The 16,703-nt window shown below is 38.8% G+C and overlaps 1 protein-coding gene across 1 annotated transcript in view; it reads right to left on the reverse strand.

Moving 5' to 3' along the window:
• NODGS (nodulin/glutamine synthase-like protein) overlaps nucleotides 1-16,703 on the reverse strand; it is a 141,160-nt gene that overhangs the window by 18,695 nt on the left and 105,762 nt on the right. The window contains exons 11-13 of the mRNA XM_089991248.1: nucleotides 11,032-11,152; nucleotides 10,884-10,936; nucleotides 4,358-4,487 (exon numbers count right to left, since the gene is read on the reverse strand). Coding sequence (XP_089847374.1) covers nucleotides 4,358-4,487; nucleotides 10,884-10,936; nucleotides 11,032-11,152 — 304 coding nt within the window. The remainder of the gene's footprint in view (nucleotides 1-4,357; nucleotides 4,488-10,883; nucleotides 10,937-11,031; nucleotides 11,153-16,703) is intronic.

A 16,703-nucleotide genomic window follows, 5' to 3' on the forward strand; every position in this document is an offset into this window, starting at 1 on the left:
CCCTGTCGTTTCCCTTCAGCGAATGTTTTCTTCGAGTGTAGATCCTTCACATGAACAGAAGAAGGAGTGAATTCAACAGAAACATGATTATCATCAACTAGTTTGGAAACAGAAATAATATTCTTTTTGATATTTGGGGCATGAAGAACATTGGAAAGTTTGAGAGTGGACTTGGACATAGGGATAACCGAATTTCCAACATGAGAAATAGAATGGCGGGATCCATCTCCAGTGACTATACAGTTTTTGCCAAAATAAGAAATAGGATTTAGAAGCTTACCTGCATCTCCAGTAACATGGGTTGCTGCCCCAGAATCAACATACCATGTCCCCTCCTCATTCTGTTTCAAATTCAATGCTGCTAGGGCTGACATAAGCAATTCTTTTAATTCTCCATTTGATTCAGTTCCTTTCTTATGTTCTCCTTGCTGGTTTTTGTCTTTATTCTGTGGGTTAAACCAACAGTTAGCCCTAACATGACCCCTTTTGTTACATATGTAGCATGTAGGCATGTTTCTCTGTCCTTGAGAACTCGGAAGAACATTAGGAGTGGGTAAAAGCCCACGTCCTCCTGATGTATTTCTGCCCTGTCCTCCGCATTCTCGAAAACTGAATCCACCTCTCCCTCGTCCATAGCCGATTCCTGTAGCAAGAACATCATGAGTGTGTCCTTGCTTGTGAGGTTCCTCTGGCAAACCTTTTAATGACATCTCATACTGTAACAACTTAGCGCGCAAATCTTCAAACTTTGGTAATTCAGGTAAACACAACAATGAAGTCGTGAGAATATGGTAATCAGCCCCCAATCCACTCAAAATCTGCTGAACCATGTCCTTATCGCTAACGGGGCATCCAATGACAGCTAACTGATCAGCAATTCTTTTCATTTTATTCAAAAATTCCATGACGGTCGAAGATTCCTTCCTCATCATCTGAAACTCACGCTTGAGGAATACAACTCGAGCTTCTGAAATCTGAGAATATGTGCTAACCAATCTGTCCCATAGCTGTGTGGCTGTGCAATCATCAGGAATGGCAAGGAGAACCTCCTGCGATAGAGTCGAAGTGATATAGGCCACAAGCAGCTGGTCTCGTTTTTCCCAATTGCGATATTCTGGATTCTTGATAAGAATGGTAGATGTTGCCCCTTTGTCATCTGTATCTTCACGAGATACAAATTCTGGAGGGGCTGGCATGGATCCATCGAGATGACTGAGGAGACCCTGACTCCTTATAAAAGGGATTATTTGTCTTTTCCAAATCAAAAAATTCGAAGTATGCAGTTTTTCAGACACAAGTTGGTTAAGGAAGCTCGCAGAGAGATTGGATTGCGCAGTTGGGAAGTCCATGAGAATAAAGACAATATTCAGCGAGAAAAATAAAAGGGAAAAACAGAAATAACAAGTTTAGGGAATGACAGGTTCAGATTTGAAGATTTGACGCAAAGGTAGAAAGTAGATAAAAAATAGATAGGTCTGAATTTACAGTTTCAGATCTGCGGTAGCCTGAAATCTACGACAGTCTGAAAACAAAAATTTAGGAGACGATCTGAAATGGGTAGAAGAACGAGGAAAAAGAAAAAAAAATAGGTGAGTTTAGGTAACGATCTGAAAGGGGTAGAAGAACGAGGTAGAAAGAATGGCTACACGATTTGAAATGGGTAGAAGAGCGAGGTAGAAAGAATGGCTACACGATTTGAAAGGAAGTTCGTGTAGATCATACCAGGCTGCGAAAGTAGAATCTTAGATTTGGAAAATAGGGAGACTCTTCAATCATGCCTTCTGGAAATCATGTCCACGCCCAGATCTAACGTGCTCTGATACCATGTTAGATTTGCAGATCTCCAATCTTTTATCTGTAGAAGAGGGAATAAAGAAAGTGATGATAAGAGGCTGCACGAAATAGAGGGGGAACCCTTTCACTTTGGGCGTCTATTCTCATTGAATATAAAAAGAGCTTACAAGACTTATTAGGGTACAAAGTTACCCTTGAACAACAATAAAAATTACAACATATCCACCTTATAGGTGACGTATGGAAATTAGACATACAAGTGACTGGATCCGGATCTTAAGGATCCGATCCAGATTCAAGACACTAATACAGAACTAATGTTATCTTTTCAAAGATTTTATCCTTCACCCCCCGCCTCCATCCCCGGCGGGGATGGATTTTATCCTCCACCCCCGCCTTCATCCCCGTTTCATGTCCTCCCTCCATCCCCGGTTCAAACGGGGATGAGGCGGGGCGGGGCGGGGATATTGCGGGGAAAAGTGGTCAGGGCGGGGATCGTGGTGGGGACGGGGCAGGGCGGGGAAAAGTGCACGTCCATCCCCGCCTCCACCCCCGGACAGGGATGGATTTTAACCTTCGTCCCCGCCTCCACCCCCGGACAGGGATGGATTTTAACCTTCGTCCCCGCCTCCATCCCCGTTTCATACCCTTCATCCCCGGTCTAAACGGGGCGGGGCCCCGCTTTCCCCAGGTCCACTGCCATCCCTACCTAAAACAAAGATCACTATTGCATTCCAATCCGGGCATTATCCCAAATAACATAGTACACACTTTAAGAACCATACAAACTGCACATTCAGGAATGACATTAGTGTTCATCTTATTTCTAAAACATTTCATGCCTTTCACTCGTTACCAAAAATTTTAGAAAACAATAATACTATGTATTTCAGTAATGAACAGAATCACCTAACTCCAGATGTAAGTGAAATGTCCAAACCACATATTCAAGAAATCTATGTGGGAAAACCTCATTGGCAAATTCCGAACTAGGCTCATCGATATCCCCAAATCTGTCTAGATTTGGGGTGTAACCCAGCCCTAAATCCCCAAATACACCTAGATTTGGGATTTACGGCAAAAACCCCAACTCATCTGGAGTTCTCACAAGGGGTTGCCGGACTGGGCGATGGCAGTGGGTCGCTGGCAGAAATCGTCGTTAGGGCCTGCCGAAAAATGCTGCGGAGAGGGAAGCAGGTGGGAGTCGAGGCAAAGAGGGCATCAGCGGTGGTCGACCGTGGCGTCGCGGCTCCGACGATGTTGCGAGGACCGGTGGCATGGGGAGGTCGCCAGCATGGGAAGGGAGATGGGTTATGTGGCGCAGAGAAGAGAAAAAGAAAGAGAAATAGAAGACCTACCTGTGCGAGGAGGTCGGCATCGTCGGTGCCACCGCACGCAGAGGAGGAAAGGTGAAAGAGGAGGAGGAGGGAGGCGCAATCGATGGGAGCCCTCCCTCCCCTCTCATGCTTTTAAAGAGGATTGGGGGCGTCGAACAGGGAAACCCCAAAGAGTTTCCCGTTTTGTAATGGGGACGAGGGGAAACGCAACTGCGAGGGGGGGGGGGAGAAATAAAGGCGAGGGTTTAAACCCTTGCGATAACTGTTAATAACCCTAACAAGTTACGAGTCCGGGTCGGATCCGACCCGGGTTCGAAAGTTTTTTTTTTGTAAAACTTGGGTTTTACTTTTACATGTATTGGATCCAGTCCAATCCAAATTCGAACCCGACCCGTCGAGGCGGTCCTTTTTTAAAAAAATGTGATTTTCAGGCCAACTGAATCCAATCCGATCTAAATTCAGACTCGGCCCATCGAGGCGGTCATTTTTTGAAAAAATGTGATTTTTGGGTCAACCGTAGCCCGAATTCGAAAAAGTAAAATACCATTATACTCACCAAAGCAATATCAACAGACTTCTTTCTATTCTTTCTATATGGAAAGATCCATCTGATCCCCTTTCTTTTCATTTTGTAAAGACGAAAAAACCTATTTTCGTTCGCCCCATCCACATCATTCATTATTTTTTCTTTCTATTTACGGCGACGAAGAATAAAAATATCACTATATTTATTCCATTTCCTACTCCTTTGACTAAGTATAAAAATACACGATATTACACAGGCCCACTCATAATAATTCAGAATCAAAGACTTCCATGTTTGATCATTTCATGTCACGTCCCAAAACCTGTCAGAGTCATCATGATGTTTTTAGACACTGATATAATCCAAAACATATTGTGATATTTACAAGATAGATGCCATTTCAAAAATAGTACAATAATAATCCAATATTTACCCGATAAAGGTCACCTTTATTTCTATTACTTGTATATGTTTCCTTCATATTATGTATTTGCTGATATTTTACCAAGATTTTACAGGAAAAAACAAAAAGTTCTAATTTATTGCCAGTTCTAATTCATCAGCATCACCTATCACAAGAAGCTACCCTTACACATATTGGACAAGAAAGAACCTATAAAAGAATAATAAAATCAGGCACTAGGAGCTCTTTTTGCAGACCATGTTATGAAGGCAATCGCAAACCATAGAATTAGTCTACCTGTTCCACTGAAATTCCCATGGCACCGAGAGCATCATTCACTTCCCTTAGAATTGGATATGCAGCATCAAATGCTGAAGTGGAGCAATATGGAGTTAAATCTAATGTCAACCATTTTTCTTCCCCATCCCTGCATAAATTAGGGAAAGGGTTGAGGAAAAATTGAATGGTGAATTAAAAGCACTAATAAAAGAACTCTCAGATTAAGTCCAACTGTAATTACATGTTTTTTTTTTCATACAAACTGTGGTTACATTATTTTTATACATTTGTAATAGGGACTGTCCATTAGGGACAGATCTGACTTTTTTATGTTTTCTTTATTTTTTTCTTTATTTTTGCCATTTACTTTTGTAGTGAGGGCATTTTGGTCAAAAGACCATCGAGTAATTGGGATCTCCCAGAGACTATATGGGGCTCCCTTGGCCCCTTTTGGGATGTATATAAAGGGACCTCTTGTCCCTATTTTTGTAATGCTTTTCTAACCATTTTAACTCAATAAAAGATCTATTATTTTTATGTTTGTGTTCTTTTGTATATGCCCATTGGTGGCTTTTGTAATCTTTTGTATTTGCCATTGATTGGCTTGTGTATTGTCCCTTTGTGGAATTGTGTTTATGCACTCTCTTTTGATCATTGTATGCCCTTGGTGGCTCTTTTGCTTTCCTCTTGCTTTCATTACATGGTATTAGAGTCAAAATATGATCATCTTGGTATTTGGCTTCTCGTGATGGATTCAAGATTCTTTGATTGTGGAGATAAGGAAATCTTAATCCGGCAAGTATTTTAAAATCATTGTTTGTCCTTACTTTTGTTGCCTATCTCATGCATTTTGTATGAGAAAGCATTTTTTATGGTTTTTTAAAGAAATTTATTAAAAAATGTTTGCTTGTTATTCCTTTGAAACCTTTTTTGAAATACTTGGTTTTTTGGTTGATTATAAGCACATGATTGAGTTCTTTGGAATTTCTTTGCATATGTTTTATTGTTTTTTTTAAATTTACTGTGTTTTTTATCCTTATCTTAGACTTAGTTGAACTCATATTGATGTTGTTTTTTATTCTTGTTAAATATTTTTAAATGATTTTAAATATTTATTTTAATTTCGTATAATGGTTTTGTGTGTTATTCACCCGTGCGATCTTATGAGATCTTGCTTAACTTGTGTTTGAATTTTCTTTGACATACACTTATGTGAAACCTAGAATACTTTATGTATTTGAGAAGTATTAAGATTATATGTGGTTGGTTCTTAGTGATCATGAGTATCTTATTATTTTTGGAATTTTGAGTTTGTATAAATGATTTTGCTCTATTGATATATGATCGTTATGCACTTGTGATTGTCTTATATTTTACATACACATTAATGAATGAGTTTGTTTATTTGTGCATAAGGTTTTAAGCATGTTCTCTTCATGCATGACTTGTTCTTTATGGGAATTATTCACTCATCCTTGTGGAATTTATGTTGAACTCTTCTATGAGCTTTATGAATGCATTTTAATGTGCATTTCAAATATAACTGATCATGAGTATCTTATTATTTTTGGAATTTTGAGTTTGTATACATAATTTTGCTCTAATGATATATGATCTTTATGCAAGTGTGATTGTCTTATATTTTACATACACATTAATGAATGAGTTTGTTTATTTGTGCATAAGGTTTTAAGCATGTTTTCTTCATGCATGACTTGTTCTTTATGGAAATTATGCACTCATCCTTGTGGAATTTATGTTGAACTCTTCTATGAGCTTTATGAATATATTTTAAATATTATTAAAAAATATTTATTTTATTGTGTGCTCTCTTGTTGGCCCTTTAGTGGCCCTTATGATTGTACCCATTTGTGGCTTGTTTTTTTGCCTCTTGTGAGGTATTTATGACCTGAGCAGTTTTATAAGTGCACTTATTGCACTTGAATGATTTATGCCCTACATGCTTATGTATCATAATTATTAATAAAATATTTATTGAAAAGGGTTTTGTGAGGGCTTTCTTTGGAGACCTTAGTGGCATTTGTTGTAAAACCCACGTTTTTTTCGAGAAAAAAAAATCGGAGTCGGTTCGGACCCGAATCCGACCCGGACCCGCTATAGTTATCGAGGGTGAGGGTTTCTTTTAAACCCTCTTGTCCCCCCGTGCGCCACACTAAACCCCTGCCTCTGCACTTCCCTCTCCATGCCACGAAACAGGAAACCCTTCGGGGTTTCCCTGTTGAGCTCCTCCTCGATCCCCGTTAAAGGCATGTCGAGGGGAGGGAGGGCTTCCATTGCCTGCACCTCTTTCCTCCTCTCCTCTCTCGCTCCCTGCGTGCGGCAGCACCGATGACGTCAGCCAATGCCACTGACTCTCCCCAAGTATTCTCCTCCTTCCTTTCTTTTACTTCTTCCTCTTTTTCGGGTTGCCAGAGGGCCGGCAGGAGGCCGGCGGCCCTTGTTGTGCCTTCCCCTTCTCCCCTCTTGCTCTGTGTACGTCGGGAGGTCGGCAGGAGCCGACGGCCCCTTGCTGCGCCTCCCCTCTCTCTCCCTTTCTGATTTCGGCAGGCAGGGGAGATGCCCCTACCGCCTCTCAATCTATGGCAGACAGGGGACTCGCCCCTACCTTCTTTCTAAGTTTATGTCAGGCAGAGGCTCGCCCCCTTGCCGCACCTTTCCCCTCTCTTTATCTCTGAGCTGTCGGAAGGCTGGCAGCCCCTGCCATGCTCTTCCTTCCACTTTATCATTTTTGTTGGGCAGGGGCTTTGGCCCTTGCTGTTCGTCTTGTTCAGGCAAGGGCCTCGGCTCCTGCCGTCTGCTATACTGTCAGGCAGGGGCCGAGGCCCCTGCCAATTGAAGTCTGTCAGGCAAGGGCCTTGGCCCAGTCCTGCCTCCCGGTCCAGTTAAAAAAAATTAAAAGCTCAGTCCTAGCCCAACTCTGATTCCATATGAAATAGATTTTTATCCATTTTTGTAGCCCAGTCCTAGCCCAGCCCTGACTGCAGCAAATAGTTTGATTTGTCCATATGAAATAGATTTTTATTAATAATTGTAGCCATTTTTTATTTTATCTCAAAAAAAAAAAAAAAAACGGGGGCGCTGCCCCCGAACCCTTATCACGCCAAATTTTTGTTTTTTGCTACACCCCTATTTGCCCCCTCCCCCCCCTCACATGAATCCTAGCTACGCCACTGCCGGTGGTGCTCCCTGTTGAAGCCTCCCCCCCCAACCTTCTCCCTCTTTGTGTGTCTCTGTCGAGCCACCCCCCCCCCCCGCCCCCCATGCCCAAGCCACTTGCCATGCACAGGTGGTCAGAGGTCCTCCTCTCCCTAGGGCTCGCAACTGGCAGAACCCAACCGCCATCAACTCCTCACGAGCCCTTTGCATCTTTGTGGCCGGAGGTCACCCTACGCCCAGTGTGCCCATGCTTCGTGTTGGGACTGGTCGAGCCCTCCAACCCAAGTTACCAACCCTAGATTCTTGTCGTCCCCTTTTCACCAAGGAACCAGCAGATCCAGATTCGAGATAGACAGAGTGAGAGAGCGTGAGAGAGAGGGGGTAAGAGAAGATAGCGTACCTGAAGGTCCTGAACATCTTCATCGCCGGAAGTCAGTGGAGGCCACCGAAATTTTTTGAGGTCGCCAAAACTCGGAGGTCGCCGAAAACTCGAGAGAGAGAGAGAGAGAGAGAGAGAGAGAGAGAGAGAGAGGGAGGAGTCGGAAGATACGCGTGAAAAAACAAAACCCTAAGCCCCTTTCGATTTTATTTTTTCACAGGTTTTGTAAAATACCCATTTTATCCTCAGTAAAAAACATATTCATGCGTAAAAAAAAATTAAGGGCAAATTCGACCTTTCCACAATAGCATCCCCTTTTAAAGGGGTACACGTACCCGTTTAAAGAGGTACGCGTCTCCCATTAAAGAGGTATGTGTCTCCCTTTATCGGGGTATGCGTCCCCCTTTAAAGGGGGATGCGTACCTCTTTAAAGGGAATCACGTCCCTCTTTAAAGGGAATCGTGTTCCCCTTTAAAGGGGTGCGTGCTTCCCTTTAAAGGGGGACATGCTTCCTCAATTGAACCTGCGCTTCCTCTCGCGTTTCAGAAGCATCGCGTTTCGCGCTTTCAAAGCGCGTCCCAGAGAAGCGCGTTTCCCCTATTCTATAGGCATTTCCGGTAACTCTGGTTGTATCACTCAATTGTTTATATGGCCCTTGTTGTTTATAGGATACTATTGTTCTTTGTCTATGATGGCTAAACTATTATTTGCTTATGACCATTATGGTTTGTAAGTATTAATATTATAAAATTTATTGTTCATACCTTGGTTGGAATATTATTTTCAAATCATCCTTCTTATCTCCTTTTTGTCATTAGTTTGTTTTTTATTACAAGCTCACTTATACCTCTCTTGTTCTTTCACTCCCCTCTTATTTGAGTGATTTTTCTTTAGATAAGAGATTTTGTTTTATCAGTTTTATAGCCATGTGTATGATGAGTTAAGTGTACACATTGTAACTTATGATATTGTTTACAGTTTTACAATCATTTATGATGTGAGGCGTGTGCATCTCTTGGGGTTGTAGCTAGTATTTAGTGTCAGTTTAGATACTCGGTATTGCTGGTGCATGGTCACTAATATAGTTATTGTTGACATTTGTGTTTGGTCTCTTGTCCTACACGTTGATACACTCCAATTTTGAAGATGATGAATTTGAGGTCAAAGAGGTCATTGATTGTGGTGAGCAAACTATTATTGAGATTTGCAAATATCATTTCTCCTGTTATGATTTGTTGTATGTGGGATTTTTAAAATTTCTTCATGTATTTTCTAATCTTTTTCGCTACCCATTTTCCTTTGTATGAAAAATGGTTATTCACTTAAAAATTTTCATGCATTATGTGCATTAAATATGCTTTAATTGCATGTTGGATATATATGTTGAGGGTGTTTGGATTTGTTCCATGTTGGTTATTGCATTTTAATATGAATTTAATTAGTTCTTTTGTTGTGAGCTCCTTTGAGCACTTAGGTTTAATGTGCATGTTGTCGTGTTTTGCTTAGTATAATTAATGATTTGTACTTTTATTTAAAATGTTTACCTAAGACTTTGGGACTTTATTTATGCATAATTGTTTATATCTTCTTGATATTTTATGTGCTTGTCTTTTGAACTTTAGTGGTCAAAATTCAACTATGATTAGTATTTATGTTTTCTTGAAAATTTACTGATTTTATGGTTATGATTGTCCAAACTAAAATTCTTAAAAATTGTTTTTTTGAAGTATATTCATTGTGTCAATCTTAATGATTATTGTACCTTGCTTGAATTGGTGCTAATTTTTATACAATTTTAAAAATTATTGTGTAAACTTATTTTTCTTAATACTCATTTTTAAAATTGGTTAGTTTATTTTTTATATAAGGTACTTCTATGTTTTGTAGGAGTGCTCACACACACACACACACACACACACACACACACACACACATATATATATATATATATATATATATATATATATATATATATATATATATATATTGGTCTACTTTAATTTGTGTTATTCTTGTTCAAAATATACTTTTTGAAACTATATACATATAATCTATAGTTATTCTTAAGTTCTATCATGTTAAAACTCTTTTTCATTTAAAACTATTGAGTTAGGATATTTTCCTTTGTGTAGTTGTAACATTTGTTTTGTTCTCCCTGTAGGTTCTTAAAGATGAGATGGGTTGAGAAAGTAATCTTTTTGATGCATCATATCATGAAAATGGTGATAGCTGATGAACGCATTTGGTGACGATTACCAATGAAGACATTTGAAGACTTGTATTTACAAACTTTCAGTTATCACACCATAAGTTTGAGGGGGAGTGTTAATATATATATATATATATATATATATATATATATATATATATATATATATATAATTATGCTTATTGATTTGTAATAGCTTATGTCCTCTAGTGGTATTTTGGTCATTTTGCATATTTATAATAGGGATTGTCCATTAGGGACAGATCTGACTTTTTTATGTTTTCTTTATTTTTTCCATCTACTTTTGTAGTAAGGGATTTTTGGTAAAAAGACCATAGAGTCATTGGGACTCCCCCAAGCTCCCAACAACTATATGGGGCTCCCTTGGCCCCTTTTGAGATCTATATAAAGGGACCGCTTGTCCCTATTTTTATAATGCTTTTCTAAGCAGTCTAACTCAATAAAGGATCTATTATTTTTATGTTTGTGTTCTTTTGTGTAAGCCCATTGATGGCGTTTGTGATCTTTTGTATTTGCCATTGATTGGATTGTGTATTGTCCCTTTGTGGATTTGTGCAAGTGCACTCTCTTTTGATCAATGTATGCTCTTGGTGGCTCTTTTGTGTTCCTCTTGCTTTCATTACAATCATGTATCCTACACTTATTTATGTTTGTTTGCCATTTGGTTTTTAAGAGATAACATTTTTTCTTTCTCTCAAAAAAAGATATGAATGACAAGATCAAGATTGTGATTAGTGAACAACTCAATTCAATCTTACCTCCATGCACTTTTTAAAAGAAAGAACTCATTTTCAAACCCTGCATTCATTTCCTGAATTCACAAATTAAAAAAAAAAACTATTAGTTAGTAAATACTTCTAGAAGCCAAAAATAGGGTCTCTTAAGGAAGATGTCAAGCTTCAGCACCAAATCAAATTCTTCCTTTAAAACTTTTGAAAGCCTTCTCAAAGCTTCTCGTGGACAATATTCCCAAGCTTGACCAGGTTTAATTTGCATGTCAGCCAAGACCATCTCTTCTTGTGGCGACCTGTTAAAAATAACAATTATCTAAATAGTCAGGGTCCACCAAATTGAAATTAGGCACAAAATGGTGGAAAGAAAGGTGTTTATTCCATGCAAGAAAGAAGGATGCAGAAAATATAATCATCAGATAATATCTTCTGGAAGTGACCTATTAAAAGTAATGGCTAACATAATGGTTCATAAAGGATTTCAAACTGAAAGCTTTGAATACCATACAAGCAACAGAAAGGATGCATAACATAAATTGGAAGCAATTTTAGCAAAATATCAATGGGATTTTTGGAGATCTTGAGGTTTCACAAAACTTTTTCTTGTCATTGCCATTGGATATGATTGTTAAAGTGTATATATATATATATATATATATATATATATATATATATATATATAATCACTATCACTGATATTGCCGATATTTTGAAAATATCATGATATTATTGGCTATTTCAAGTTAGTCAATAATATCGGGAATATATCACGATATTTTTAAAATATCACCAGAAACAAAATATCACGATATTATAGTGATGTTTTTTGAGAAAATTTAATTTTTTTTTTTAATTTTAAGTTTGCATTTCCTATTTTTTGTTTCTTTTATATTTTAAAACCTTTAAACCATGTTTCTTTAAATTTTTGAAAGAAAATTAATGCAAAACTTATTATTTTCTTATCTTTTTTGTTATTATTTATATTTTTCAATTTTTTAAACTCCCAAGATTTATCAACTTTAGAAAATCTCTCCGAGAAATACCCTTGTCAAGAAATTACCTTTAACGATACAGGTGACTATGATATATACTTATAGTTTTGTGTATGTATATAAATATACATATATTTCTTGGTGTAAGGAGTAAAACCTGTAGAAGGATAGATGAGATGCACCGAACCCTAGGTAGAGAGAGAGAGAGACGGCTGCACAATAAGAGAACTTGTTAAACATGATTAGGGCTAATATCTATGTTAAATAGAGAGAGGCCAAAAAGAGAAATTACACATAAGTCCCTCATTAAAATAAAAAATCAAATAACCTCTAGTCTAGGAAAACTTAACCATAAAACCTCTTAATCTCAACACTCCCCCTCAAGCTGGAGCATAGATATCAATCATGCTCAGCTTGTCACAACATTTTGAGAAATTTGGTCTAGCAAGAGGTTTTGTAAACATATCTGCAACTTGGTCCTCCGACTTTAGATATTTGGTAGTGATATGACCAGCTTCAACCATAACTCTTACATAGTGGCAATCAACCTCAATGTGCTTTGTTCTCTCATGAAAGACAGGATTGTTGGCTATATATGTTGCAGCCTTGTTATCACACATCATGGTCATAGGAGAGGAAACCTTCACCTGAAGGTCACGAAGAACAGTACGAACCCACAACAATTCAGCAGTTGTTTGGGCCATAGCCCTATATTCTGATTTTGCACTCGATCTAGAGACCACATTTTGCTTCTTACTTCTCCATGAAATCAGGTTGTCTCCCAGAAACACACAGAATCCTGCGGTAGATTTTCTATCTACTACAAATCCTACATAGTCAGCATCAGAATAGGCCACTATCTCCAGAGTTCCACCTTTCCTGAACAATAACCCTTTTTCCAGGAGAAGATTTTAAATACATGAGAATCATTATAGTTGCATTCCAATGTACCTCAGTTGGTTTGTCCATAAACTGGCTAACTTTGCTTACTGCTAAAGCAATATCCGGCCTGGTCACAGTTACATACAGTAGCTTCCCTACTAGTGAGCGATAGCTTTTGCTATCAACCGGTTTTGACCCTTCTTCAAACAACTGAACTTTATGGTCCATGGGAATATTTGTTGGTTTAGCTCCCAACATTCCTGTTTTCTTTAACAAGTCAAGAACATACTTTCGTTGAGACAAAACCATTCCTTCACGGCTCCTGGCAACTTCTATACCCAGAAAATATCTAAGTGAACCAAGATCTTTTGTAACAAAGTTTTTTTAAGATGAGCCTTTGTGGCTTCAATATCTTTCACATCTCTCTTGTAAGAATGATGTCATCCACATATACCACCATAACAACTATGCCTGAGTTAGTTTTCTTGATAAATAGTGTATGATCTGCCGCTGACCTGTTGAAGCCAAAGCGTGACATCACTTCAAACAACTTTTGAAACCATGCACGTGGACTTTGTTTCAAGCCATAAATCGCCTTTCTCAATCTACACACCTTCTTCTGACACTCCCCCTCAACCTCGAATCCTGGAGGTTGTTGCATGTAAACTGTCTCAGATAGATCCTCATATAAAAATGCATTTTTCACATCTAATTGACATAAGCTCCAACCATGATGAACAGCTACTGAGAGAACAAGACGGATGGTGCCCATCCGTGCAACAGGAGAAAAGGTTTCAAAGAAATCAATATCATATGTCTGAGTATATCCTTTTGCTACTAATCTGGCCTTGTACCTTTCAATAGAACCATCCGATTTGTACTTTATTGTATATACCCATTTGCATCCAACAATGTCAGCATCTACTGGGGAATCAACAAGATCCCATGTATGCTGAGACACTAAAGCATCCATTTCTTCTTGCATAGCCAGCTTCCAGCGGTTATCTAGCTCTGCCTGTTTATAGTTCAGATGAATCGTTTCAGCAGATAAGGCTGAAATAAAAGTTTTCATCTGATTTCCAATTCTGACATCGGAGACAAAATGAGATATGGGATATAAGGTACATTGTCGTGTCCCCTTGCGTAGAGCGATAGGCCTGTTATCATCATCATGAAGATCATGACTGTCAGTAGTACTTACCTCAGGAGAAGAAGAGGATGGAGGCACTGGCGGAGGTGGAACTCTACGCACATATACCAATGGAGGATTATTAAATCGTGAAGAGGATGAAGTTTGGCTCGGTAATGAGGGCACAGATTCCAAAGGAAAAGGAGGTATAGGTAATGGAAAAGACTCAGCTGGATCAACATGCAGCGAGGAACTGGTACTAGAGTAATATGGAATGGATTCCAAGAAAGATACATCCGCACTGAGATACTCTCGACGAGAAATAGGATCATAACATCGATATCCCTTTTGATTTTTTGGATAACCTATAGATATGCATTTTGTAACTTGAGCAGCTAATTTATCACGGTCAGGGGCAAGTTTGTGTACAAAACAAACACATCCAAATATTTTTGGTGAGAAAGAAAAGAGTGGGGCATTAGGTTTTAGGATATGTAATGGAATTTGATCACCCACAGAAGATGAAGGCATGCGGTTGATCAGATAACAAGCAGTGATAATCGCATCACCCCAATATAACGCAGGAACATTGGATTGAATCATAAGGGCCCGGGCAACATCAAGCAGGTGCTGGTGTTTGCGCTCAGCCACCCCATTTTGTTGAGATGAATAGGCACATGTAGTTTGGGGTTGAATGCCATGATCTTGGTAAAATTGTAACAGAAATTTTTATTTAAACAAGAGCATTATCAGTGCGAACAATCTTGACAACAGATTCAAACTGAGTTTTTATTTCAAGAATTGAGGATTTGATAATACTTGGAACTTCAGATCGTTCTTTTTATTAAAAAGACCCACGACAACTTAGAAAAATCATCAACAATAACAAGATAATATCGACACTGAGTCCGAGTAGGAATCTTACTAGGACCCCATACATCTGCATGAAGAAGTTCAAAAACTTTATGACTAGACTGAATCTGACTTGAAGGGAACGAACTTCGGTGATGCTTGCCCAACTGACATGCTTCACACTGAAATGATGTAGTAGAAGGAATTTGAGGAAAGACATGACGAAGCTTTGACAATGAAGGATGACCAAGACGACGATGCCACTGAACAGGACTGGATGAGTGTTCCACTGAAGCATAAACATTACCCACTGGATGGTGTAGGTAGTAGACTCCATTTTCTTCATAGCCTCCACCAATCTTCTTCCCCGTCAGCAAATCCCGAAAATGACAACCCATCGGATCAAATATCCCTCTACAGTTTAGTTCTTTGGTAAGACAACTAACAGAGAGTAAACTTTGAGGAAAATTGGGAGCATGAAGAACATTTTTCAATTGTAAGGAGGAGGATATAGAAATATTTCCCTGACCAACAACTGGTGAGGAACTCCCATCTGCTAATGAGACTCCCCAATGAGCAGTAATATCCTTATGATCTGAAAAGAAATTAGAATTTCCACACAAATGTCTGGAGGCACCAGAGTCAATAATCCACTTACTATCATTTTTATGAAGATGATCCCCTGTTGAGTAGGCAACACCAGCTACAGGAGAAGAAGATGAAGGTCGATGGGTTATCAGTTCATTATATTCTGCTCGACTAAGAGTAATACAGTCACTAGCAGGAGTAGTTTCATTTGCATTTGCTACCTCTAGAGTTGTAACATTTGCTTTTGGAACATTAGGCTTTGATGAAGAGAAGGTTGGTCGTCCATGTTTGTCCCAACAACGTCTTCTAAGTGTCCTGATTTTCCACAGAAAGTACATTGAAAGTCTACCTCTACCTCCCATACCTCTTCCACGGCCTCGTCCTCTAATATTTTGAGTGTTTCCACGTCCATAACCTGATGAGACAGCTAGAGCAGATGTCTGAGATATAGGATGAGATTGTGGAAGAGAAAAAACAAGTTTGCTTAAGCGATTGTATGCATCAGCAAGCGTAAGTATATCAGATCCAATCAACATTTGGACTTTAGCAACAGAGAATTCTGAAGATAATCCTGTGAGAAACCGAGCAACCATAGTCTGTTCTTGCTGATCCTTTTGTTTCGAACAACAAAGAGGCCTGTGAGCATTAAGTCTTTCAAATGCTGATTTGACGGAGGCATAATATTGGGCCAAGGTTTGTTCTCCCTGCTGCAAATTATATATCTCTTGTTCAACTTACATGATACGACTCACATTAGTCTCTTGAGAGTACGTATCACGAATATTATCCCACATCTGTTTAGCTGTATTATAGTAAATTAGACCATCTGCAATATGGGGTTCGACACTATTCATAATCCATGACATAACAATGTCATTATCTTCATCCCAAGTGATATATTTTCTCAATTTATCATCTGGTGCAGTCTCCAATAGTATGTGTTTTCTACGATGTCCAGATACTGACATCATGAACGTTCTGGACCACCTGACATAATTTGTTTCATTCAATTTCACAGACGAGCCATACGAGAAGGGATTTGCAAATGCCTTATATTCCCCAATAGTCTCATTATTGGAATCGAGTTTCGAAGCTTCACCCATAATGAAAAACACTAGCCGATAATGCTGCAATAAATGACCATAAAAAAAAAACAAACAAACAAAACACAACCAACGATCAGATCCCCTCTTTAGATAGCTCAGAGTTCAAAACAACACCCCGCAGAAACGATGAGGAGTCACGATAACAAATCTGAAAACAGATCTACCACACTAGGTTGTTCAATACACAGCAGAAAAGATGATGAATCACGGCACCAGAAAAAAAAAATCGACCACACTAGGTTGTTCAACACACATCAGAAACAATGATGAGTTACGACAGCAGATCTGAAAACAGATC

The sequence above is a fragment of the Nuphar pumila genome, chromosome 16 (genome assembly GCF_984573655.1).
Source record: "Nuphar pumila chromosome 16, dmNupPumi1.hap1.1, whole genome shotgun sequence".
Classification (NCBI taxonomy): Eukaryota; Viridiplantae; Streptophyta; class Magnoliopsida; order Nymphaeales; family Nymphaeaceae; genus Nuphar; species Nuphar pumila.